The 26876-nt window shown below is 37.9% G+C and overlaps 1 protein-coding gene across 1 annotated transcript in view; it reads left to right on the top strand.

Moving 5' to 3' along the window:
• The window catches only part of LOC131982392 (GDNF family receptor alpha-4-like), a 66571-nt gene extending 43207 nt beyond the window's left edge, over positions 1-23364 (top strand). The window contains exons 4-8 of the mRNA XM_059347021.1: positions 1247-1598; positions 3632-3741; positions 7898-8032; positions 11008-11147; positions 22675-23364. Of these exons, the coding sequence (XP_059203004.1) occupies positions 1247-1598; positions 3632-3741; positions 7898-8032; positions 11008-11147; positions 22675-22917 (980 nt within the window). The 3' untranslated portion in view covers positions 22918-23364. The remainder of the gene's footprint in view (positions 1-1246; positions 1599-3631; positions 3742-7897; positions 8033-11007; positions 11148-22674) is intronic.
• Positions 23365-26876: the final 3512 nt, after the last annotated feature.

The following is a 26876-nucleotide window of genomic DNA, read 5'->3' as shown; positions in this document are numbered from 1 at the left end:
ATTGTCACCCTTTGCACACACATGCTGGATAAACAGAGAAATGTTTCTCTTCTGTTCCTGTGACCATTAACTGTGTGGGAGTCAGATGACTCTGACTAATGGTTGATTACTTCTACCACTGTTGTTGTTCTTGTTGTTGTTGTGTTTTTCCTCCTTTAAACACTGTGTGCACATAACATGTAGTAAGTCTCTAACTGGCGGCCCGCGGGCCAATTGTGGCCCTCGTGACGATATTTTGTGGTCCCCACCTTGATATGAAAGTTTAATGTGAGTTTTATATGAATGACACTTTACCGTGTTGTGTGTGGAAGGTCCCTAAAATTACTTTTTTTGGTAATTTTGTGTGTTTTTTTCTGTCATTTTGTGTCTTTTTTATAATTTTGTGTATTTTTTTAATAATTTTGTGTATTTTTTTAATAATTTTGTGTCTTTTTCGGTAATTCTGTGTATTCTTTTGGTAATTTTGTATGTTTTTTAAATAATTTTTAGTTTTTTTAATAATTGTGTGTCTTTTGTAATAATTGTGTGTCTTTTTTAATAATTGTGTGTTTTTTGGTAATTCTGTGTATTTGTTTGGTAATTTTTTGTCTTTTTTGGTAATTTTGTATGTTTTAAAAATAATTTTGTTTGTTTTTTTGTAATTGTGTGTCTTTTTTAATAATTTTTTGTATTTTTTAAATAATTTTGTGTGTTTTTTGGTAATTCTGTGATGTTTTTTTGATAATTTTGTGTCTTTTTTGGTAATTTTGTATGTTTTTTAAATAATTGTGTGTGTTTTTTTAATAATTGTGTGTCTTTTTTTGGTAACTTTGTTTCTTTTTTTTAAGTAATTTAGTTTTTTTCTGTCATTTTGTGTCTTTTTTTAATAAGTGTGTGTCTTTTTTAATAATTTTGTCTCTTTCTGGGTAATTTTGTGTCTTTTTTTTGGTAATTTTATGGTTTTTTTGGGTCACTTTGTTTATTTTTTCCAGACAGAGTCAACAATCAGCAGGTGTCTGTGGGAGGTGGGTGGGGGAGGGGGTGATGAGCGTCTCACTGCTGTGTTTTTCCAGGGGAGTTGTTATTCCAGTAACAGCCTTGAGGCCAGAGCTGTTTGAGGGGACCAGACGCAGATAAGATTGTGATTTTTGGTCTTAGGGCGAGTGGCTGCATTCAATTTACACGACTAGACTTGGAACTTTCTTTTCACCCTTTACAACTTCCTGTGTTTTTTCTCTTTGACTCATTTGTATTTTTTCCTCCCCAGCCAACCTCATGCAGCTGGATGGAGAGAACCAGTGCCTGAAGGCAGCCCAGGACTGTGGTCTGTATGAGAAGTGTGGTTCCCTGAGGTCAGAGTACGTCCTGGCCTGCACCAAGCCGGTCCCCGGGACCAACCGGTGCAACCAGCACAAGTGCCACCGGGCCCTGCGGCGCTTCCTGGAGCGGGTCCCTGAGGAGTACAGCCTGGGGGTCCTGTTCTGCCCCTGCACCAACACCCTGTGTGGGGAGAGGAGGAGGAAAACCATTGTGCCCTCCTGCTCCTACCAGGAGATGGAGGGGCTGCAGCCCAACTGCCTCTACCAGCAGAGCTTCTGCCGCCGAGACGATCTCTGCAGGTCAGACCTGATGCATGATGTCATACTGGATGAGGATGAGGCTGTTTGTTTGTTATACAGTTGTTACATTGTTTACATACAGCACAAGGACCTCATTTATCAAACGAGCGTAGAAACCAGCTCAGATCTGAGTGTATATTTGGTCTTACGACAGGATTCCCATGTGATTTAACAAACATTCGTATCTTTCCAATCACAGCGTGAGAATGATCGGCTGTTGATTAATGTGGCGGCTGGAAACCAGCGTCTTTTAAATGTCACGCCCTAATATATATATAAAATGTATTTATAATATTGGGGCAGCACGATTATGGCCAAAATGATAATAACGATTATTAATCACGATTATTCATCGTGTTAGGGAAAACATCTGTATTTTTATTGCACTACTTTTAAACAAACAACAGGAACAGTTTTTAGTGTCTGGTGCTTGTTGTAAACAAACAGAGATCGCTAAATGAACACCTCCTGCAGCAGCAGCACATACACACTGTACTGATACAGAGCTAACTGTTAGCCTGTTAGCACATACACACTGCACTGCTACAGAGCTAACTGTTAGCCTGTTAGCAATTTGCAGACTGGACGCTAAGGGGTTAACATCCCCTCTGGCTCTGCAGCTGGGAGAGACTGCTGCAGGAGGACTGTGCCACTTCAACTCGTTCCTACTCTTCTTAACGAGCCGAGACTCCAACAAAATTTTCAAATTTTTGAAAAATAGTCGCTAAGGGGTCTGAAAAGTTGCTAAATGTAGCAACAAAGTTGCTAAGTTGGCAACACTGCTTCACCGGCTTTTACAAATGGTGCGTGTTGTTGTGGCGTCCAGTACTACATCACTTCCTGCTTGGCGTTCTATCCAATCAGCAACCAGGCTTTTATCACAGGAGAAACATGGCCCCGCCCCCTGGTGGTTGGTGGACTACTGGTGTAGAAAGTGCTGATTAGATATGCAGGAGAGACACATTTTAAAATGGAAATATCGCCGACGATCAGGTTAATTTAATCGTTTGTTCACTTTCTGTCGTACACTCGTTTGTTAAATGGGCCAGTATGTGTGAATATGTATTTAATAATTATAATAGTGTCTCCAAGTCGTTGCAGCTCCCCGTTGAAGAACAGTTAAATGATGCTGATGGAGTATTGGGATGTTGCTACAAAACAATTAGGGAATGTTTCTAAATGGTGCTGCTGACAGGGTTATAAGGGGCTAATTGATCACCCACAGTGCTGCCTAATAGCATAATAACTTCATAATGCTGCAAAATAAGATGAGATTGTGGATTTATCCTGTTATTGGGTCAGATAGATTTGGCCCAGGTGTGCATGACATGAACACTGTAAAAAAGGTCTAACCTGACCAAAGTATGATGATGCAGCTTTGTTTATTTAATCCAAATCAGTTGATGGAAACATCCCTTATTCACATTTTTCTTCAATGTTACATTTCAAAATGTCGATTCAAAATTCGATTGGACTTTAATAGGAGCATGAATAATGTATCTATTAACTCTACGTACTATTCACTCTTTGCACAATAAGCACTTTGCACTATTTGTTCTTCATACGAGATTTGCGGATTTGCAGAATTAAAAAGACACAAAATGACCAAAAAAGCCACAAAAAAGATAAAAAATGACAAAAAAAAGACACAAAATGACTAAAATGACCTAAAAAAGACACAAAAAAGACACAAAAAGAAGTGGAGATTGTCAGGAAAATAACAACAACAAAGAGGACAACATTGGCCACCCATGAGAAAAAATTCTATTGGGCAACTTATAATTGTTCTTTCATTTTAGCTTGTCTTAAACGGCATGTACACCTGGGCCAAATATATCATGAAGCAATAATGAAAGGACACAGGAAAGGAAAGTTTACAAGGACTTCACTGTGTTTTTAATATAAAACAGTGGTATTAGACTGGTATAAAGCCCTACATCTGTTGAATTTCCATACCAGCTCCCTGCCGTCTCCTTGTGTTTGATGCTGACTTGTTGTTGTTTGTGTTGTTGTTGTTGTTTGTGTTGTTGCAGGTCCAGACTGGCTGATTTCCTGAATAACTGCCAGCCGTCTCCTATGACCACCAGCGGCTGTCTGAAGGACTCAGCAGGACTCTGCCTCCGAGCCTACGCTGGACTCATCGGTATGTAGGGACGTATGATGATGATTAGAGAGAACAGAAGGAGGATTTTACCTGAACAAACATCCTGGAGAGGAAGTCTCACAGCGTTATTACCAGGATTTAAACATCTGAAGATTTATTGAAATGTGTTCACTGTAATAAAAGACCGTAAAATGATGAAGGGGTTAATTCAGTTTCAGTAACAATGAAATACCATAAGTGTATATATCAGCCAAAACAGTATTTTTTTTACAGTTTTATTTATTTTTTAAATACATCACTGTAAAATACACTGGCACTGTGTTTTTAGCAAAAAAAAATATATAACATAAGACAAAAAAGGCAAAATGACAAAAAAAATGAATGTAAAAATGACCAAAAAAGACACAAAATTAATGAAATAGACACAAATTGACCAAAAATACAGTCATGGAAAGAAAGAAAAATATTAGACCAGCCTTGTTTTCTTCAATTTCTTGTTCATTTTAATGTCTGGTACAACTAAAGGTTCATTTGTTTGGACAAATATAATGATATGAACACAATAGCTGATAAGAGTTTAATATAAGATATCTAGACATTTAACATGGTTTTATTCATACTGATTTTAGTTATTAACAAGAATGTTTCCATCACTGTAGATGTGAAAATGACCAAAAAAGGCACAAAATGACCAGAAATAAAGGAACAAAATGACAAAAGTTTCCATTATGAGTGACAGCTAATGTGCAAATCTCCAATAAAATAAAAGTCTCTGTAGAGGAAGTACACTGCAGAAAGGTGTGTCTAAAAACAAGATAAAAACAGTAAATCTGAGGGAAATGATCTTGCTGCATGGACAGATAATTTACCTTGACAAAATTTGAGTTATTTCTTATTTTAAGCGTACAACATGCTTATTATTTCTGGATTTAATAATCTTAATTTAAAAAATCTTCAAGTCAAGGTAAATTATCTGTCCATGCAGCAAGATCATTTCCCTCAGATTTAGTGTTTTTATCTGGTTTTTAGACAGACCTTTTTTGCAGTGTAATGAAAAAAGTTGTGGACCCAGAACGGAACCCTGTGGAACACCATGAAATAAGATCTTCTTCCATTTTGACATTTTTAGCACTAACAATTTGTATTGTTTTACATCTCAAAGTACTCCAAAGTTAACCTCTGTGTGTAAGCATTAACTCTGTCCTTATGACCCAATCGCCTCACTGCAAAAAAGGTCTAAAAACAAGATAAAACAGTAAATCTGAGGGAAATGATCTTGCTGCATGGACAGATGCTCGGGCCAGTTCATTGCTGCTTGCAGCTTTAATTGATCTTGTTAATTTCTTATTTTAAGTGTTCAACATGCTTATTTCTAGATTTAATAATCTTAATTTAAGAAATCTTGTCAAGGTAAATTATCTGTCCATGCAGCAAGATCATTTCCCTCAGATTTACTGTTTGATCTGGTTTATAGACACACCTTTTTTGCAGAAAAAGAGAAGGTGATGGGCCAGAGAGAATCATCAGCAGAAAGCAGTTTTGACGCTGACAGCGACTAGAGACTCGAGACTCGAGACTAGAGGCTAGAGACGAGGATATTGAGGCGTTGAGTGTCTTTCTGCTGCTCTGACAGTGATGGATGACTTCTCTATAACGCTCATAGCTTCTTAAAGGCACCACTGGCCTCATCCACATTTTTACTAAAGGGAGATGATCAGATAATGTGAAGGCTGGGCATTGTTTTCCTGGAGAAAAGATCAAATATTTATGATTTGTATCTGTCTGTGTCAGGACTAAACACATTATAGATCATCTTAATTAGTGAGTTAACCCTCAGAGAGTCCTGCTGCTGTCAGCTGAACTCTAAAGTTTTGTCTTCTCCACAAGTTTCCATGTTCCATTTAGTGCGTCAACTCTTTTTCAGCAAAGGTTAAAACCACCTCCACCAAGTGGAACATGATTTACTGAAGTTTCTGCAGAGATTTATTTTGGAATTTTGCAGTGTGCATTCAGCATTTCAATGCATTTTTAATGCAATCTTTTGTGTTTAAGGTTTTTTGTGTGTTTTTATGCGTGTTCTTTGCAAATTTTTGTGTGTTTTTGTGTTTTTTTTTTGTGTTTTTCATTTTTCTTGTTTTTTTGTAATCATTTTGTGTGATTTCTGTGTGTTTTTATGTGTTTTTGTAATTTTATTGTGGGTTTTTTATGTTTTTTCTGTGTTTTTTGTGGGCTTTTTGTGCATTTTTTAATGTGTATTTTTGTGGGGTTTTTTGTAACTTTTTGTGTTTTTTGTAAAAAAAAATTGTGTGATTTCTGTGTTTTTTGTGTTTTTTTGTAATTTTATTGTGTTTTTCTTTGTTTTTTGTGTGTTTTTTGTATTGTGTGTTTTTTGGTGCATTTTTCTGTGGTTTTGTGGGTTTTTTTGTCATTCTTTTGCGTGTTTTTTGTAATTTATTTTGTGTTTTTTATGTTTTTTTGTGTGTTTTCGTGTTCAAAATATTGATCCAGTAAGTCAAAATGAAAATAATAACCAAGTCATATAGGTGAGGTTGTGCTGAAAACAATGATACCAACATGGCATGGTGAACATTTTTTAAGTGGTTTATATAGACAGAATGAAAAGGAGTCAAAAACCAACAGAATCACCCCAAACTCCAAAGGGTTAACGTCTTTTTTTTAAACTTTGGCGAGCCAGGCTACCTGCCTCCACCTGCTGTCAGTGTTGATGCTAAGCTAGGCTAACTGACCCAGCTCTAAAGATAACACACAGACGTGATATTGATCCTCTAATCCTCCTTGAAAAGAGAAGCAGTCAGTGTATCCAAAAAAGAAGAAGTGTATATTTTGGGAGTGCGTGTCTCACTCAGCTCTGGTGTTTGCTTTCTCAGCTTCATCCAGGCTTCAACATATTGTCAAAATTTGGGCTTTCTGCCTCTAAAAACTGCCAAGATGGCATTGAGCAGAAAAACACCAACTCCAGGCTTCAAAATGTCCCTTCAGCTCCCCGAGGACGGGTCTCAGAGCCGACACCATGTTTTTCTGCAGCCTCTGGTAGAAGGAAAACAACAGTAGCATCTTTCTCTCTGTGGCCATGAAGCAATTTAGATGATTTTGTCCCAATTTGCTGAAAGTAAAAAGCAGCGTAGGAGGCAGGAGAAGCTCCCAGGCTGTCTGGACGTGGCCTCATTTACTCCTGCTGATTGTGTTTCTACGTCTGTGAATGAAAGATTTATTCACAATAAATAAAAAACATGTCGCTCCTTTGACTTGTATCTAACGTCTGCTTCCTATAGGGGGCTGTTGTCATTAAGAGGACACTAAATGACCAAAAATAGATGTAAACATTATCAAAAAAAGACACAAAATGGCAAACAATAAATGTAAAAATGACCAAAAAAGGAAATAATATTATTGAAGTAGAAACAAATTGACCAAAAATAGATGTAAATTGATTAAAAAAGAGACAAAATTACTAGAAATAGTTGGAAAAATGACCAAAAATAGAGGTAAAAATTATTTAAAAAAAAGACACAAAATAACCAAAAATAGATGTAAAAATGACCAGAAAAGGACATAAAATTATCAAAATAGAAACAAATTGACCAAAAATAGATGTGAAATGATTAAAAAAGAGACAAAATGAGCAAAAATAGATGTAAAATGATCAAAAAAGACACAAAATAACAAAAAATAGATGTAAAAATGACCAAAAAAGGTAGAAAATTATCGAAATAGAAACAAATTGACAAAAAATATATGTAAAAATTATCGAAAAAAAGACACAAAAATTACCAAAAAAAAAAGACACAAAAATACCCCAAAAAAGGCCAAAATTACCAAAAAATTACCAAAGAATTTAAGGTTAATGTTCCCCAGCAGAGCAGCGTTGGAGTTGGAGCTGATATCTAGACATTTAACATGGGTTTTATTGATAATAACCAAAATCCAAACCAAAATGTTGTTATCATTATATTTGTCCAAACAAATGAACCTTTAGTTGTATCAGACATTAAAATGAACAAGAAATTGAAGAAAACAAGGTGGTATAATAATTTTTTCCATGACTGTAGACCCTCAGTGGATCTATAAAACGTGTTGCTGTAATGACAGTACTGTAGATAAAAGACAGTAAGAAGTTGAAGCTAAAGTTTCATGGCACCAATGTTACTCCGTGTGCTTCCTGTTTTACCTTCAGGCACCATCATGACGCCCAACTACATCAGCAACAGCTCAGCAGACGTGTCTCTGTGGTGTAACTGTGAAGGCAGTGGGAACCAGTGGCAGGACTGTCTCAGGCTGCAGCGCATCTTCACACACAACAGCTGCCTGCGTGAGTTTATATCTGAATTGTTTGATAAAATTCTGCAGTTGTTGTCGTCCAACATGTTTGATATCTGTTCAGTTTGACTGAATACTTTGTTGGTCAGTCTGTGGCTTTGACCATCATTGTGGAGGAATAAAAAGACTGAAGTCAGATGAATACACTGAGAATTTTGTATATTTGACTAAAATTGACCAATAATAATGAAAAAAGAAAAGAAAATGATATATACATTTTTTGGTCATGAGTTTCCTTAAAAGGTAAAAAAAAAAAGTTGGTAATAATTTTTTCTAAATGTCCTAAAACCAGTCTGATGTCATGGGGTCCGATGGGAAGACTAACAATTAATAACACCAGTTATATCTAAACTGGCGACTGGTATCTTTTATTGAAAGGAGAACAAAGAGCGACGTGGAAGCTTTTCTTAATGGAAAAACTGTTTTTTTTCTCTACTCCTAAACATCTTGTTGTTGGTTGGTTAAAGTCAGCCAGTGACACACAGATGGTTCATCGACTCACCTGCCAGCTACTTTAGAAAGTGTCTGCCCTTTTTTTTCTCCAAACAGTTTCCAGTGAAGCTTCTCAGATGCTTCTGTGTATGAAACCATCTGCTGCGTCAGGTTAGGAGTTATGTGCTGGAATCACTTTGTGGCAAACAACAGTTGGGCTCCGTGACTGTGAGCAGCTTTCAGGAGTCTTGTTATCACAGCGAGGTTACCACGGCCACAAGCCTCAACAGAGACCAAACGGGAAACGTGCACTCGACAATAGTGTCTGGCAACAAATACGTTTGGTGGATGATGAACTGCTGTTTGTGAAGAAATAGTTCCAGAAAGGTTTTTTCTCCATCTCTGTTGGTGTACAGACTCAATAAACAACATTTAATCAGTGAGATTTAGATTTGTTGACAACTGTTTTCCCTTGGTTTCGGGCTTTATGCTAAGCTAAGCTAAGCTAACCACTTCCTGACTCCAGCTCTTGATTTAATATTTCCCCCTTCAATATAACTATACTTTTATATTTTGTAGAATTCTGTGTTTTAGTTGTATTTACAGCTCCTTGTGCCTCAGCAGTCAACCAGAAGTCATTAACTTACTTGTTTATCTCATTTAAAGACACATTTTTTGAAATACACTGTTTATATATCTTTGTTGTTTTAAACTATATATATTTGAACCAGATGTTTGATTTCAGTCTTTGAACATCAAGTTATATGAGAAACGACAAACACTTTCATCAGCCCAGCTCGTTGGATAAACACAGATTTTTAAGGCAGATGCTATTAGCAAACAGGTGTCCGTAGCTAACAATGCTATTAGCACTTGGGGTAGAAAGCCACTTGACTTTTTAAGTAAATAATAAAGAAAAAAGTGACTTATTACATCCAGTTGTATTAATTTCAAGCTGGGCGTTGAAACGTTAGCAGCAGCTTTGCGAGCGGCGTTGGAGAAACTCATATTTTTAAGGTGAAACTGATTTATTCAGTGTTTTTAATCTCTGCAGATGATTTGGCTCTCAGTAAAAAAAAAAAAACCCTGAACAATGAGCACTGAAGTAATTTCTGACTGTTTTCAATGAGAGAACCCTGGTGACAGAAATGCATTTTTAACACACAGGCATAAGGTTTTAATCTTCTCATCTCACTCTTAAGATCATTTCCCAAAAACGTCGACCTATATTAATTTTTGCCGTTAAGGATTTTTGTGTAAATTTGGTTCAAAGAATTTCTTCGCCCCGCTGCATGTATCTATTCAAAGACTTCTCCTCAGGACAAAGCTTAAGCTAATTTTGTGCAACCAAATGATTTTTAATCAAGAATATCCTGAAAAGGAAATTCTTTTCATCATAACGACTATATCTTTTAGTTCCATGGCGTTATGTGTTACTGTGGCTTCTCACCCAAAGAGCACATGAGGATGGTTGATTGATTTTACTATTATTGATTTTTAAGTTTTTGCAGAGATTTTTTCGATTTTTGCAGTGTGCATTCAGCATTTCAATGCATTTTTAATGCAATCCTTTGTGTTTAATGTTTTTTGTGCGTTTTTATGTGGTTTTTTTGTGTTTTTCTGTTTTTTTGTGTTTTTGTGTGTTTTTGTGTATTTTTTATTTTTAAAAATGTGTGTGATTTCTGTGTGTTTTAATGTATTTTTTGTGTTTTTCTGTTTTTTGTTGTGTTTTTTTGTTGTCATCTTTGTGTGTTTTTATGTGTTTTTATGTTTTTTTGTGTTTTTTGTGCGTTTTTATGTGTTTTTTGTGTATTTTCTGTGTGTTTTTATGTGTTTTTTGTCATTTTGTGGTGTTATGTGTGACAGTGGCTTCTCACCCAAAGAGCACATAAGGATTTAAAATTTTTGAAGGGTTGTAAAATATTTACCATCAGTACTTTTCATCCATATTGTTTTTTATAAACCCTGTTTTAAATAATGTATCTGAGGACCAGAGTTAATGTGTCACCATCAAAGATACTCCGAGGAACATCTCAAAGGGAATAAATGAAAAAATATCTTCGTCGTCACCGTGTTTGCTGGATGTCTGTCTGGGTGGCTGCTTCCTGCGGCGACGTGCACAGCGTGAACTCAACTCTACCTCTTTATATGTCAGCTACATGCTACAGCCTGAGCATTCATAAGAGCATTAGAGTGTGGATCTGCAGCTTTAGGCTTCTGCAGAGGCTCAAGAGGTGTTGAGGAGAGGCAGCCGGAGGGTTAAAGCCCTCCAGCTGTCACTCAATCACTCCGGCTGTCAATACGGGTCGTCGATACACACTGAGCCTGTATGTCCAAACACTACAGCTCCGATCGATGCGTCGATGCACTTCCCATAAAGCTTGGTGATTTATCAAGCTGCCGACAGCTCGCACAATAAAGCTGCCAAATAGATCTGTAGGTTCACGCCCACTCTGGTGCAGCAACCAGCATGCACACACACACACACACACACACACACACACACACAAACTGATGGGCTGTGTCTGTGTTCAGGTAACTCTATCAGTTGGATGGGGAGTCCCGGCTCCCTGCCTGCAGACATCACCCCCCCTCCGGCTCCCAGACCCTCCCCGCTGGTTGCTCAGGAGGTTGAGCTGCTGAGCAACAACCACCTGCCTGAACACAACAACATCGTGAGTACACTGCATCACACACACTGCCTTTAAATTACCTTTCACACTTTTATCCCAAGGCCTTTTCTTTATTATTTTTAGTATGAGCTCTTCTTCTTCACTACCACACACTATGTCAGGGATTTATTCTATATGTTCACTTCCAATCTTTTTTCCCAGCCATTTTTGGGGAGGTATGTGACAACCCAAGGTGGAGTTTGTGTTTATTAATAATAATAATAATAATAATAATAATAATAATAACTAGAAATTTTCCTCTGGGGAAATTCTGAAAGGGCCACAGGGGCTACTGCCAGTGTGTGTACACTATGATGAGATTCTTCAGAGATTTATAACAATTAATACTAGTAATGTTATGATACTATATTATATACAAGGAACACACCTACAACAAGCCTTCCTTTTCAAGTATTTATTTATACAGTAACCTATGACCTTTAATTAACACAATTACCCTGAAAAAAAACAGGATTATTCAGTCTAAATAACAGTTTTTTTCTGATATTTAAATTTACAGTAGAAAATCCACTCACTGTATTTCTTTTACAGTTCTGGCAACCACAGCTAATGGTTTTTTACCGTAAAAACAACATTATTTTATTTACAGTGTATATAGTAACTTTCAAGAAACTCAAGGACGCTTTACAATATAATACAATACAGTAGGATGACTGAAAATACTGGGCACTGATGACTGGTTGACGGGGTCTAAACTGAGTCTAAAAGAAGTTTTTTTGAAATAGTCCAGGGAGGGAGGCAGCATTTTGGGTTTCAGCCAGGAGAGAGTTCCTGTCGATTAAATGTTGATTAAATTAAATATATATTTTTTAATAACACATCCAAACCTTGAAACAGATGTGCTGTAGCAGCAGAAGACCACACTGAGTCGGACGTCGGATGGAATAAATGTGCATTAAACAAACACTTCTCCACGTTCTCTTCCTCGAATAAACCACAAAAAGCATCTTATCACTACCTAATAAAGTTGAGTGTTTTTCTGATCATTGGGAACTTTCGCAAACAAGGAAAAACAAATATTTGTGCAGAGTTGGTAGCTGTTGCCTCAGAATCTCAATCTGGAAACATGGTGATGTACTGATGAAAAGAATCAATTCTCTCACATTATGTTGCTGGCGGCAACATGCAAACATGTGTTGAAGACTGAAAATAAACATGGATGTAAACAATGCAGGACTGAAAATACAAATCTTCTTTGCAAATGTTTTATGAGGAAGGAAATGCATTCAGCACTTTTGTGAGTTGAAAGATACACCCCATGCATTTTGGTGAATAACATTAAATATAAACATAACTCTCTCCACAGGGCAACTTTAAATACTTCCAGTTAACATGCAGAAATCATTATATTAGATTAATCATAAAGACCTCAGAGACGTATTACTGTCACATAAAACCATTGGCATCAGGATTGTAGTATAGTAATGTTCATGTTAATGCACAGCTTCAAGAAAAAAGGCCACTGGAAGGCTTTTACTGTGGAACAGCAGCAGGAAGTGCAGAGAATATTAGTTTATTAAAACGGTGCAGACGTGACTGTTGGCCAATGCTGTACACTGCAAAAAAGGTGTCTCTAAAAACAAGATAAAAACACTAAATCTGAGGGGAATCCAAGACAGGTGATGGAAGGACAGCACTGCAAAAAAGGGTTGTCTAAAAATGTCAAAATGGATGAAGATCTCATTTTATGGTGTTCCACTGGGTTCCGTTCTGGGTCCACAACTTTTTTCATTTCACTGCAAAAAAGGTGTCTAAAAACAAGATAGAAACACTAAATCTGAGGGAATTATCTTGCTGCATGGACAGATAATTTACCTTGACAATATTTCTTAAATTAAGATTGTTAAATCTAGAAATAAGCATGTTGAACGCTTAAAATAAGAAATTAATTCTTAAAAAAGGATAAATTATCCAACACTTCTAAATCTAAAGTTTTTTTTTATCTTGGTAAGATTGCTTTCCAGCTTTAATTTATCTTGTTTTAAGAGTTAATTTCTTATTTGAAGCGCTGCTGCTGTTCCACAGTGAAAGCCTTCCAGTGGCCTTTTTTCTTGAAGCTGTGCATTAACATGAACATTACTATACTACAATCCTGATGCCAATGGTTTTATGTGACAGTAATACGTCTCTGAGGTCTTTATGATTAATCTACTATAATGATTTCTGCATGTTAACTAGAAGTATTTAAAGTTGCCCTGTGGAGAGAGTTATGTTTTGGGTGTTATTCAACAAAATGCATGGGGTGTACACTGCAAAAACGGGGATCTTATTTTATGGTGTTCCACTGGGTTCTGTTCTGGGTCCACAACTTTTTTCATTGCACTGCAAAAAAAAGGTGTGTCTAAAAACAAGATAAAACAGTAAATCTGAGGGAAATGATCTTGCTGCATGGACAGATAATTTCACTTGACAAGATTTCTTAAACTAAGATTATTAAATCTAGAAATAAGCATGTTGAACGCTTAAAATAAGAAATTATTACTTAATTAATTATTGTATTTCTATTACATAAAAGTATTGGCTGGATTGGATTGTAGTAAAGTAATGTTCATGTTAATGCACAGCTTCTAGAAAAAAGGCCACTGGAAGGCTTTTACTGTGTTACAGCAGCAGGGAGTGAGGAGAATATTAGTTTATTAAAATGGTGCAGACGTGACTGTTGGCCACTGCTGTACACTGTTAGAAGTAGTTACGCTAATACAGACATTTCACACTAGCCGTGTAATTAGCATAGATGTAAACAGAAAATGACAAATGTCACGAAGGGAAGCTGCAAGTTTGACAGAGTGAAGCGTATTTATTTTTAATGAATGATCAGATTGTGGTCTCCAGCAGCAGATCAAACCTCCCATCAGTGGCAGGAGAACACAATAGTGAGTCAGCACTTGATATTTCAGATCAAAGCAGCAGCTGTGGGGCAGGAGTTATCAAAGCTCTCTGGCAAGCCTTCAAAAGATGCTGCAGAGTGAGGAGCATCCAACAGGAGCAGTGTTTCTAACTGGAGAGGCCTCATGAATACACTTTAAGTTATTCACAGATACAAACAGATGGAACAAATTCACCTGTAAACTTAGTGGAAATATATACAAATTACTTTCCTCTTTCAACAACTTTAAGTTTAGACTCGACACTTTCCACTAGTCATCCAAGCAAACTATGCAAATGAGCCCTAGAGATGAATCTTTTCTTAACCCTCTGGAGTCAAAGCATGACTTCTTCATCACATATTATATTTGCACACATTTTATGTTGGACTAAAGGAATTAAAAAAGACACAAAATGACCAAAAAAAGACACAACAACAGGCAAAAAATTACCAAAAACGACAGAAAATGACTAAAGAAACACACAAAATGACAAAAAAAGACATAAAAGACACAAAATGACCACAAAAAGACACAAAATGACAAAAAGGCACAAAATGACCAAACAAAGACACAAAAGGCACAAAATGACAAAATGAGCAAAAAAGACAAACTTACTAAAAAAGACACAACAAAAGACACAAAATGACCCAAAAAGACACAAAAAGACACAAAATGACCAAAACAAACACAAAATGACTTACAAAGACAAAAAGTGACTAAAAAAACACGCAAAATGACCAAAATTGTTACGCAGAACACACAAGAGCCAAATCAAATGGAGTCCCACTAGAATAAAAACAGAGTTGATGACAGGATCACAAGATCACATTTATGTTGGTTTTTCTTTGTTTCTTTTTGGTTCTAAATGTTGATCCAGTAAGTCAGAATAAAAAATCCATTATTATCAGGTCATATAGGTGAAAAAATATACCAACGTGGTATTTAAACATGTTTTAAGTGGTGAATACAGGCAGGATGGAAAGGAGTCAGACATGGAGGAAATAGCCCAAAAAGACTCCATAGAGTTAAACACATTTAGTGACAATAATGGCCTAAATACAGAACCCTACGCAGTTTCAGGGCAATTTTTTTGCTCCTGTCATATTTTCCTCCCTCGCCTCATTTTTCACTGCACAATAAAAGTCCTCCACCTCTGTGGAAACAGAACAATCGTGACTAGAAGGAGGGAGAATTTAAAATGTTCCATAAATAATTAAGAAAGTTGAATATCCCTGATCATTCATTTTTACAAAAAAATGTGCAATAAAGGAATCTACAAATAAGTATAAGGTTTTTTTCCTGCATTTTTCAGCGTTATTAGACTGACAGAGAGAATGTAAGGGGGAGACAGAAAGGAAGAAATGAAGCAAAGGGACCTTTAGTAAGAACGAGTGGAAGCGGCACAGTCCTCCTGCAGCAGTCTCTCCCAGCTGCAGCGCCAGAGGGGATGTTAACCCCTTAGCGTCCAGTCTGCGAATTGCTAACAGGCTAACAGTTACCTCTGTAGCAGTACAGTGTGTATGTGCTAACAGGCTAATAGTTAGCTCTGTAGCAGTACAGTGTGTATGTGCTAACAGGCTAACAGTTTGCTCTGTAGCAGTACAGTGTGTATGTGCTAACAGGCTAACAGTTAGCGATCTCTGTTTGTTTACAACAAGCACCAGACACTAAAAACTGTTCCTATTGTTTGTTTAAAAGTAGTGCAATAAAAATACAGATGTTTTCCCTAACATGATGAATAATCGTAATTAATAATCATGATTACAATATTGATCAAAATAATCGTGATTATCATTCTGGCCATGATCATGCAGCCCTAGCAGCTAGATTATGTGTTCTTTAGATGTCAAAATGGGCGAAGATCTTATTTTAGGGTGTTCCACTGGGTTCTGTTCTGGGTCCACAACTTTTTTCATTACACTGCAAAAAAGGGGGTGCTGTCCATGCAGCAAGATCATTTCCCTCAGATTTAATGGTTTTATCTTGTTTTTAGACACAGCTCTTTTTCTTTTTTGCAGTGTACAAAAAAGCGTTTTTTAATTAAGCGGTGTGAAAATGTTCCAATCCCAAACAAGTGATCCCTAGATCTATAATCTCCAGACATTCCCCTGCTGTATGGTGGCTAAGGAGGGGGTCAGACCTCCAAAAACTACAACCAAACAAATGTTCAAACTGTCCTCTCCCAACCAATCAGGCTTCACATGGCACAGGGACAAATCTTGGCCCTGAAGTGATCTGAAGTGAAGATCTTATTTTATGGTGTTCCACTGGGCTCTATACTGGGTCCACAACTTTTTTTCATTACACTGCAAAAAAGGGGTTGCTGTCCATGCAGCAAGATCATTCCCTCAGATTTAGTGTTTTTATCTTGTTTTTAGATGCCCCTTTTTTGCAGTGTACAAAAAAAGCATTTTTAGATTAAGCGGTGTGAAAATGTTCCAATCCCAAACCAGTGGGTTTCACATGGCACAGGGACAAGTCTTGGCCCCGAAGTGTTTTGATTCCAGCTCAGTAATGTGCAGACACAGTGACATGCTGAAATGTGCCGTGGACACATATGTTGTGAGCGCTCCACAGCTCCCGGCTGCCCTTGTCCAACGCTGACCATTAAACGTGTTCCAATCCAATCGCCGTCCTGGCTACTGTAACCTTGGCCAGACTGCAATCTGCCGTGGCTGAGGCTCCCTGGCTCCCAGCATGCCTTGCTGCCAGAGATAATCTGGGCCGCCAGACAAGAGGGGATTCCAACTCTCTCTCTCTTCCTCAGTTGCCCTCCTCCACTCTCTCTCTATTTCTTCTTCTCTGTGTCCGTCTATGTGTCTCTCTCAGTGAGCGGATTAGATGAGGTGTTGGTTGGAAGCGGTGCATCAGTCAGGCTTCATTAGTATGAATTTATTCATGCCCATATGTCTCCCCCTTCTCTCCCCAAATCCCCCACTTCCCTTCCTCTGTCCTTTGCCTTCATCCTTTCTTTTCTTCTTCTACTCATCTTTCTGTTCTCGCATCCTCAAGACTTCTTCTTCGCTTCCCCCCAGCTATACCTGCTTCACATCTCCTCATCCGTCCATCACTCAGCTGCTTTCTCTGCTGTCTTGTCTCTCTAAAGAGCTTTGGCTTGTTCCTCCAGAGTGATTTTTTACGGAAATTTAAAAGGTTTCCACGTGAAAAAAAACAAAAATCCGAGTACTGCTTAGGCAGTGGAAAAAAATGTCACATTTAGCATCACAGATGGCTGCTCTTTGTCTTAAATGGTACATTTCCACAAGGAATGCAATCAAATATGTGGGATTTTAATGCCGTTTTGAACACCAGGAGCTTGATCATGTGTAGACATATTTATTTTTGTGCAATCGGGCCGATCAGAGAACACGTGAGGAGACACTAGACGAGTGCACTCAGTAGTGCAGGCGTTGAGACCCTGGTTGATCCAAACTCCATTCAGAAAACATGCTTTTTAAAAGTTGTTTCCTCGTGGAATTGCAGGCAGATCTAACTAAAAAAGACACAAAATGACAAAAAAAGACACAAAATGACCAAAAAAAGTCACAGAATTATAAAAAAAGACACAAAATTATTTTAAAAAGACACACAATTACAAAAAAGACACAAAATAACAAAAATCATGATGTTCTGGGACAGATAGAAGGTCAAACTGTGGTCTGGAAAAGATAAAGTCAGGCTTGATTTTTTTTTTTAGGCTCGCTGATGCTGGAGATGACTTTGCACTGTAACTGAGGCAGTCAGTGGTTTATTACCTGCAGCCAGTGAGGAGTCAGCAGTGAATGATGACACAAATTACTCAATAGAATAGATTTTAACATTTGGTGAATCATCACAACCATGAGAAGTCTTTCAGCAGACAAAACGGAGACAGACAGACAGATACACAGGAACGATGTCGTGGAGATAACTCCATATTTTTGTTTGTTTATTAACCCTTTATGCCCTCCTCCTCCTTACTTACACTAAAACTGCTATTAAATCACCATACATCAATATTTTTTCAGATATTTTTTCCCATAAATCTCAAACAACTTCAGACTTGTTCAAAACTACCAAACATTAAATCAATTTCAAAATATTAACCCTTTATATGCCAGTTTATACATTTGAATTTTTCCATAGTTTCTTCCAAAAACACACAAAAACGATTTTTTCCCCCATATAATAAATAGTAGGGAGCTGAGGGTTTTGGTGGTGGTTAGAGTCTTGGATATGTCAAAGATTAGCAACAAAATTGATTTGATTGCATTAGTAGTTTTTATGTAATGCCAGAAACTTCCTCTGGTGACCCTTGTGGCGAAAAAAAGGCCACACACACTAAAACTGCTATAAAATCACCAAACATCAATATTTTTTTCAGATTTTTTTTCCATAAATTTCTTAAACAACTTCAGACCTATTCAAAACTACCAAAAAATAAATCATTTTCAGAATTTTAACTCTTTATATGCCAGTTCTCACTGGACCTTCGCAGCCAAAAATGCTTCATTGACTTCCATTCAAACCACATTTTTTAATCTCACTGCCATTAAGGCAAAAAAAACATGCATTCTGCAATGTCAGCATTTCATTTTGAAGATATTTAGTGATATTTTACATTTTCATTGTATTCCACCAAATTCCAATTCCACCAGTGGAGTATAAAAGACATATAAGGGTTAATGTTTTAATTGGTAAAACTTTACAATAACCAAGTGATGTTTATATATGTTTTATTAACCATTTACAAAGTGCTATACATATTTAATCTTTAAATGTTTTCAAACAATTTCTTAAAGGTATATGAATCATTTTGAAATCATTTACAAACTTACTATGGTGTAAAAAATGTTATAATGAGTGAAAAACTATTAATAAATTAATAATTATAATGTAATTGTTTGTTAATGGTAAAGTAACTATAAACTTACATTAATATACCATCTATTTGCCATTTATAAATGATAGTTCAGCATTAATGAATCACCTATTCATCATTGTAAATGGCCTATATACGGTTTATAAATGATGATCAACCCTTTGGAGTTTGGGGCTATTTTGTCGGAACCTGGTCTCACAGGAATCCGTGGAATAGCCATGGATTCGCTTAACTCAAAATCCGTGGAATAGCCACGGAATCACTCAAATTTCCATGAAACTGACACAGATTTCGCTACAATGCAAGTTAATATTTTTTCCTATTGGTTTGTTCCAAGTCACGTGACTTTCAAGGTCCCGGCGGTCAGAACAAAAAACATGGCGGACAGTTCTCTCATTTTTAGTGAAAAAATCTATATTTTGACTTCGTTTCTGCATAAAAATGGATTTTGATCACATTTCTAGCGAGAAATATATGTTTTACTTTCTAAATATTCACTCAGTGAATGTACATAATCACTTTGTATGTTGGAATAGCCACGGGATATGACTGTCATTAACTTGCATTGTAGCGAAATCCGTGTCAGTTTCACGGAAATTTGAGTGATTCCGTGGCTATTCCACGGATTTACAGTTAAGCAAATCTGTGACTATTTCACGGATTCCTGTGAGACCATGTTGCTCAAGCTGTAATACAGCCAAAATGATCGACAAATGAAAAAAAAAAAGAAGAGAAAAATGTACAAAAAGGGTTAAATCAACTGAACATGACGACCAATAAAAGCAAAATCTACTGTAACAGCACTGTGTGTAATAAGTATAATTAGATATAAAAGTTTCCTGGACATGTTCTGGTCCCTAAAAAGAACCCAAGTCTGTCTTCTTCACTCCAATTATCTTCAAAGAAATATTAACAATATTCTTGAGGCTTTTTCTGGTGTGTTATAAAAGCAGCAGATCAAAGGAAAGGTCAGCAGACTCTCAGCAGCAGAAAGTGACTCAGAAGAACTGCAGAGTGGCTTAGAAAAGTTAGAGAGCTTAGAGAGAAGGTGCTCTTATTTTTACATCCCATTTCAAACGATTATCAAACACTGCACATAATACACTCTATAATCTATTCCACTCTACTAATGGACAAAATTATTTTCATATTACTTTGAAAGAAAGCGTGAAGAATCCAAGCGTAATGTTTCCGTTTCTGTTCCCTGGAGCGCAACACGACAACCGCCTTGTTTACAGCTCCTGCAACTGTCACAGGAGATGATGGAAAGTTAGAAAACGTCAGTCAGAAATCAGATATGTGCAGGTATCAGAGGCACTTCTCCGATGAAATGATGGAGTGCTGAATTATTATCATAGCAGAACAATCTGCAGACAATAAGCCAGCGCGGCCTTGGGCTGCGCCAGATGTTGCTGTGTATTATTGAGGAGGAACATCTGGCTGTGCTCAGCACTCAGCAGCCATTACAACGCACTGAATCATATCCATCAACAGATTGAAAGTTTTAAATAAAGACTCTTCTTGACTGTAGCGCTCACAAACGGACATGCAGTGATTTAACATTTTAGAAAAAACACATTTTAATGGCAAAACAAACATCATAACGTCAACTTTGGTGTTAAGAAACTGGACGATCACACTCCGATATACTTGCTTTTAACTCCAGTCCCTTTCATAGTGTGTTCCGCAAATGTCCCGCTATATTGCTGGAAAGATCTGTGCTGGCTTTTCGGGAATTCATAGTGATCCTGCCAAGGCAAAGTGATATTCTGCCCTTTGATAGTGCAGTCCGGCATTGCGGAACAAGGTGGTAGGAGACGATATTGAAGGGTTGCCAACTTAGTACCTTTGTCACTAGATTAAGAGACTTTTCAGACCCCCCTAGCCAATATTTTTCAAAAAAAAGCGACTAGTGACAAATCTAGCAACTTTTTCTGGTGTTATTGGAGACTTTTGGAGACTGGTTCTTACTCTTCTTAACAAGTTCTGTAGCAGTATGTGTTCAGTTAGCGACCTCCGTTTGTTTAAAACAAGCACCGGACACTGTGCACAGTTAGAATGCTGGTTTGTTTACAATAAGCGGTGGACACTGTGCACAGTTAGAATATGCATTTGAGCCTTGACATGTAATAAAATACATGGCATCAGATTTCTATTTGCAGATTGTTTGTGCAAGAATGTGTTTGTAAGCTTCTGAAAGCTAAATGTCAGACAGAAATGTTATCAATATCATTTGGGTTGCATCGCTGCATGACTAGTTCAGTTCTTCAGTTTCAGATGATGTTTTTCTCATCAGACAGAACAGTGATTCAATAACGTTTGGTTCAATATGTTCTATGTCTATATATATATATATATATATATATATATATATATATATATATGTCTATATCTTTACAAGTGTTTCCTTATCATGAGCATCATCTACAGCATCATCTACCCGTACACTATCTATCCTCTACAACCTTGTTATTCACAGTGCATTTTCTAGAATGATCATAAGCGTAACCTCCCAACTTCACTTTATTTTCACAAATATGAGAACATTGTAAAAGTTTTCATCATAAACAAACTGCTGAGTTGGACACTATTGGCTGGCTGTGTCCACAAGACATATTTTCCCAGCTGGAAACACCAGGCACTCTTCTGGAAAAAAACAACAACACACAGCTGGGGGTACTTGAGAGTGCTTTGGAGACACTGTTGTCTTGTTTTTTTTTTCCAGCTGAGACAGTTCATCTCTATCTGGTTGCTATGAAAAAAAATAATCAAAGATCATAGTTTGGATCCTAACAAGCGTCTGATAGGTGAAACCAATGCAACCTGCATTCTGTCTAATGGCCAGCAGGGGGCGACTCCACTGGTTGCAAAAAGAAGCTCGTTTCCATTAGGTAATGTGTTGCGGGAGGACTGGGCTGCTTGTGAGTGCTTTGGGACGGCGCCTGCTACTTGTTAAGGAGAGTAGGAACGATTCTCCAAAAGTCTCCAATAACACCAGGAAAAGGCGTTAGATTTGTCGCTAGTCGCTTTTTTGAAAAAAGGTCTCTAGAGGGTCTGAATAGTTGCTAAATATAGAGACAAAGAGTCTCTAGAGGGTCTGAATAGTCTAAATATAGAGACAAAGAGTCTCTAGAGGGTCTGAATAGTCTAAATATAGAGACAAAGAGTCTCTAGAGGGTCTGAATAGTCTAAATATAGAGACAAAGAGTCTCTAGAGGGTCTGAATAGTCTAAATATAGAGACAAAGGGTCTCTAGAGGGTCTGAATAGTCTAAATATAGAGACAAAGAGTCTCTAGAGGGTCTGAATAGTCTTTTTGTAACTGAAACGAGTGAATAACCTCTTCATAGGGATTTGAGTCTTGTGTAAAGACTTGTTTTTAGGATTGACATTGTGAGCTTTTTCATGCTTTTCAATCTATTCAGCTGTTGAATATGGTGAGTTTTTACCTAAAATATTGGCTCCAGTTGAGAGTTGAGACAAAAAGACACAAAAAGACACAAAATCACCCAAAAAAGACACAAAATGATTTAAACAAGACACAAACCGTAAATATTGCATAAATAATTAGTTTAAAAGCAGCATCATACTGTTAAATTAGCAGTAAAGGACGGTATTTTAAAAAAAAAAGACTACAGTTTTAGGATGTCAAATTTACAAGTTGTTCCGTAAAGATGTTGACATATGTATTGTGTTTTTTGCGATTATTTACAGTGTACCCATAACAAGTTTGTGTCTGCTGTTTTTTTTAATAACTCACACCTTCGTCTTCTCGCTGCCAGGTGGTGGAGAGTGAAGAGGAAGAGGAGCAGGAGGAGGAGCTGACGCAGATGCAGGAGGAGGAGGAGGAGGGTAATGATGAAGGAGGCCAGTTTGACGTCATCCCGCTGTACTCGGAGAGGGCCACCGTCTCCAACCTGGGCTCCTCCTCCGGGACAGGAGGGGCTGCAGGCCTCACCACCGGGCCCCCTAAAGCCATAGTCCTGGTCCTGCTGGTCCTGTGGGCCTGCCTCAGCTGGGGCTAGAACACAGGATGTAGAGAAGAAACACACATATCCATGCACACACTCACATACGATGGACCTGCCAACAATCCTGGACTGATCGCTGTAAAATTATAGGACACAAAGTGAAGAAATGGACTTCACACTTTGTCAGTAGCATCCTCTTGATTCCTCGCTTCCTTCCTTCCTGTCCTTTTTTTGAAAACGGCACTTTGTTCAACCTGGTCTGACTGCAGCTGCAGCGGTTTGTTCACACAATGTTCATTCAGCTGCAGATAGTAACTAAATAATGTTAACTACCAGTAGTTAATAGACATATCTGACAGCAATGGAACCTCCCAGTTGCCAAAAATAGCTTTTATTTGCATACTACGTATATTTCCAGATCAGCAGCAGACAACTGGTGTGTCTAAAAACAAGATAAAATCACTAAATCTGAGGGAAATTATCTTGCTGCATGGACAGATCATTTCTCTCAGATTTACTGTTTTTATCTTGTTTTTATACACTCCTTTTTTGCAGTGTAATGAAAAAAGTTGTGGACCCAGAACGGAACCCAGTGGAACACCATAAAATAAGATCTTCATCCATTTTAACTTTTTTGCAGTGAGGTGATTGGGTCATAAGGACAGAGTTAACTTTAACTTTGGAGTACTTTGAGATGTTAAACAATACTAAATGTCAAAATGGATGAAGATCTTATTTTTATGGTGTTCCACTGGGTTCCGTTCTGGGTCCATAACTTTTTTCATTACACTGCAAAAAAGGTATGTCTAAAAACAAGATAAAAACACTAAATCTGAGGGGAAATTATCTTTTTTTGCAGTGTAATTGGTTCTGTCTTGGCTTGGCCCATGCTGCACCCTTCCAACAATGTGCATAATAAATCATAATCCTGATGAAAAATCCAAACATGAGGGGGTGTAACAAACACCCCACACATACGGCCGACTGCAGTCAGACCTCGTTGTTGTTTTGTTTGTGTTGCTTGTGATCTCATTGATGGATGATGATGTGGCCCACTGCTGTGACTTACCTGTCTGTGGGTCATGCTAACAGTGACTGAAGGGGGAAGGGGCGTTGATATATGATGCATCAGTCTAACTTTATCACGCTGATGAATGGAGGGATCCTCTTCTCCCTGCCACCGCAACCGCCGCCGCCGCCGTCGCCGTCCCTCTCCTGCAGCCATGGTGAATGACAAATTACACACTTGTCTCTCATTGTTTAATGAACATCAAGTGCCAAGTGTATGATGTGTGTGTTTGTGCGCGCCGCGTGCAGGGATCAGGCAGAGATTGCAAAGAAAATTGGGTAAAGCTTTTTGTTATAATTTGAGTCTTGCACTTTGTCGTTGCCACCCACGTCAGCACAGCCACACATGCCGTATACACACACACACACACACACACATATGCATTTGCACACATACTGCCTGCCACGTATTGAGCCGATGCAGCTCTTTCTTGCTTTATTGCTCTATCCCCCATCCCTATCTCCCTCCCCGGTGACTCAGGACCGGGACCCGAGCTGCCACAGGCACCGATATGAATAAAGGCGTCATAATAAAAACAACACACTAGAAACAATATGAGCTCTAAAACGGCAGAACAAATCAAATAGCTCCCCAGCAGGCGAAAAAAACACTCGCTACGTCTGACACCGACACGGAGACAAGAAAAAATGAAGAGAGTTAGAGAAGGAGTGGGAAAGAGAGAGATGGAGGTATGGAGGAGAAATTAGGAAAAAAATAAGGCCAAGTCCCCGTGTGGTCTTTGTGCGTTTGATGTTTTACTTGTTTTTAGTTGGGAGGCTGATAATCAGTCCCTGACAACATCTCTTTATCATCTGACAGGCTCCTGGGGGGAGGAGTGTGTGTGTGAATGTGTGTGAAAGTGTGTGTTGGCGATAGAAATGTGTGCTATAGCGAGAAGAGAAAAGACCCTGGAGCACAAACATAGCAGGGAGAATCGCCGGCTCTTGATTTTCTATGTCTTATAAATCTTTTGCTGACACTAATTTTTTTTTTTTCCTTTCCTATTTCTTGGAACGTGTAAAATCAACTTCCATCTGCAGGGGCGCCAGTGATGGTGGAGGGCACGGAGACAGAGGAGGGAAAGAGGGAATTAAGGGGGGGGAAAAAAGCAAAAGAAAGAAGAAAGTGAGGAGAGGAGAAAAGTGGGGGAACGAGGGGAAAGGAGAGCTGGAATGGACATGATGAAATAGTGATAAAAAGAGGACATGAGTAGAAGTAGAAATGAAGCAGATGAGGAGGAAAACACCAAAGAAATAGACACTGAAGAAAGCTGAAAAGAGCTGAAGGGGGTAGAAAAAGGAGGAGAGGAGGGATGGAAAGAGGAAGAAAGGGGGAAAGCAACGACAAGATAAAAGAGCAGGAGGAGGAGGAAATGAGAAAAAACAGAAAAGAGAGAAGGAGGAGGGGAAAGCGAATACACACCGAAGAAAGGGAACGAGGGCGGCGGAAGAAAGGATGAAAGGAGAGAAGGGATGGAAAGAGAAAGAGGAAAATCAGAGAAGAGACGGAAATAGAGAAATACAAATACGAGAAAGGTGATGGAAGGACAGCACTGCAAAAAAGGGGTGTCTAAAAATGTCAAAATGGATGAAGATCTTATTTTATGGTGTTCCACAGGGTTCCGTTCTGGGTCCACAACTTCTGTTATTGCACTGCAAAAAAGGTGTGTCTTAGAAACAGATAAAAACACTAAATCTGAGGGAAATTATGTTGCTGCATGGACAGATAATTTACCTTGACAAGATTTCTTAAATTAAGATTATTAAATCTAGAAATAAGCATGTTGAACGCTTAAAATAAGAAATTAACTCTTGAAACAAGATAAATTAAAGCTGCCAGCAGAGATGAACTGACCCGAGCAGAGTGACCTGATGATTATTTGTTTCTTACCAGGATTAAAAAAACTTTAGATTTAGAAGTGTTAGATCATTTATCTTGTTTTAAGAGTTATTTTATTATTTTAAGTGTTCAACATGCTTATTTCTAGATTTAACAATCTTAATCGAAGAAATCTTGTCAAGGTAAATTATCTGTCCATGCAGCAAGGTCATTTTCCCTCAGATTAAGTGTTTTTATTTGGTTTTTAGACCTTCTTTGCAGTGAGGTGATTGGTTCATAAGGACACACAGAGGTTAACTTTGGAGTACTTTGAAATGTAAAACAATACTAAATGTCAAAATGGATGAAGATCGGATTTCGTGGTGTTCCACTGGGTTCCGTTCTGGGTCCACAACTTTTTTCATTACACTGCAAAAAGGGGTGTCTAAAAACAAGATCAAAACACTAAATCTGAGGGAAAATATCTTTTTACAGTGTAATTGTTTCTGTTTTGGCTCATGCTACAACCTTCCAACAATGTGCATAATAAATCATAATCCTGATGATAAATCAAAAGTGCAAACATGAGGTGGTGTAACAAACACCCCACACAAGAAATGAACTCTTAAAGCAAGATAAATTAAAGCTGCAAGCAGCATGGGAATAGAGAAATAGAAATAGGAGAAAGGTGATGGAAGGACAGGGTGAATAAAAGATGGAGGATGCAAGAAGGAAACAGGAAAGGGAAGGCAAAGAGAGAAAGAGGACATAACAAGAAAAGAGTTTTTGCTTTGTGAAGCCACAGAGGAAACAAACTGCAAACAGAGTGAAAGAAGGTGTAGAGCGATAGAAGGAGAGGTGACAGGTCTGCAGGGTGCTCTGACCTCTCCTTCTCTTTCCTCAGGCGCTGCTGCATGCAACTTCTGAGAATCTGAAAGGCCTTTGTGTCTGAACACACCCCTCAGACAAAGCATGTGTCAATCAGTGGGACAGAGATAAGAGACGAAGTGAAGCTCACCTTCTACATCCTTCTTTAAACACTTAACGGGGCTCCAACAGTAAATACTGATGAATGCTGAAGTATTAACTACGAGTCATAAACAGCAATCAGCCAGCAGATACTGAT

Source organism: Centropristis striata, chromosome 12 (assembly GCF_030273125.1).
Source record: "Centropristis striata isolate RG_2023a ecotype Rhode Island chromosome 12, C.striata_1.0, whole genome shotgun sequence".
Classification (NCBI taxonomy): Eukaryota; Metazoa; Chordata; class Actinopteri; order Perciformes; family Serranidae; genus Centropristis; species Centropristis striata.
This window is presented reverse-complemented; position numbering and strand designations above follow the sequence as displayed.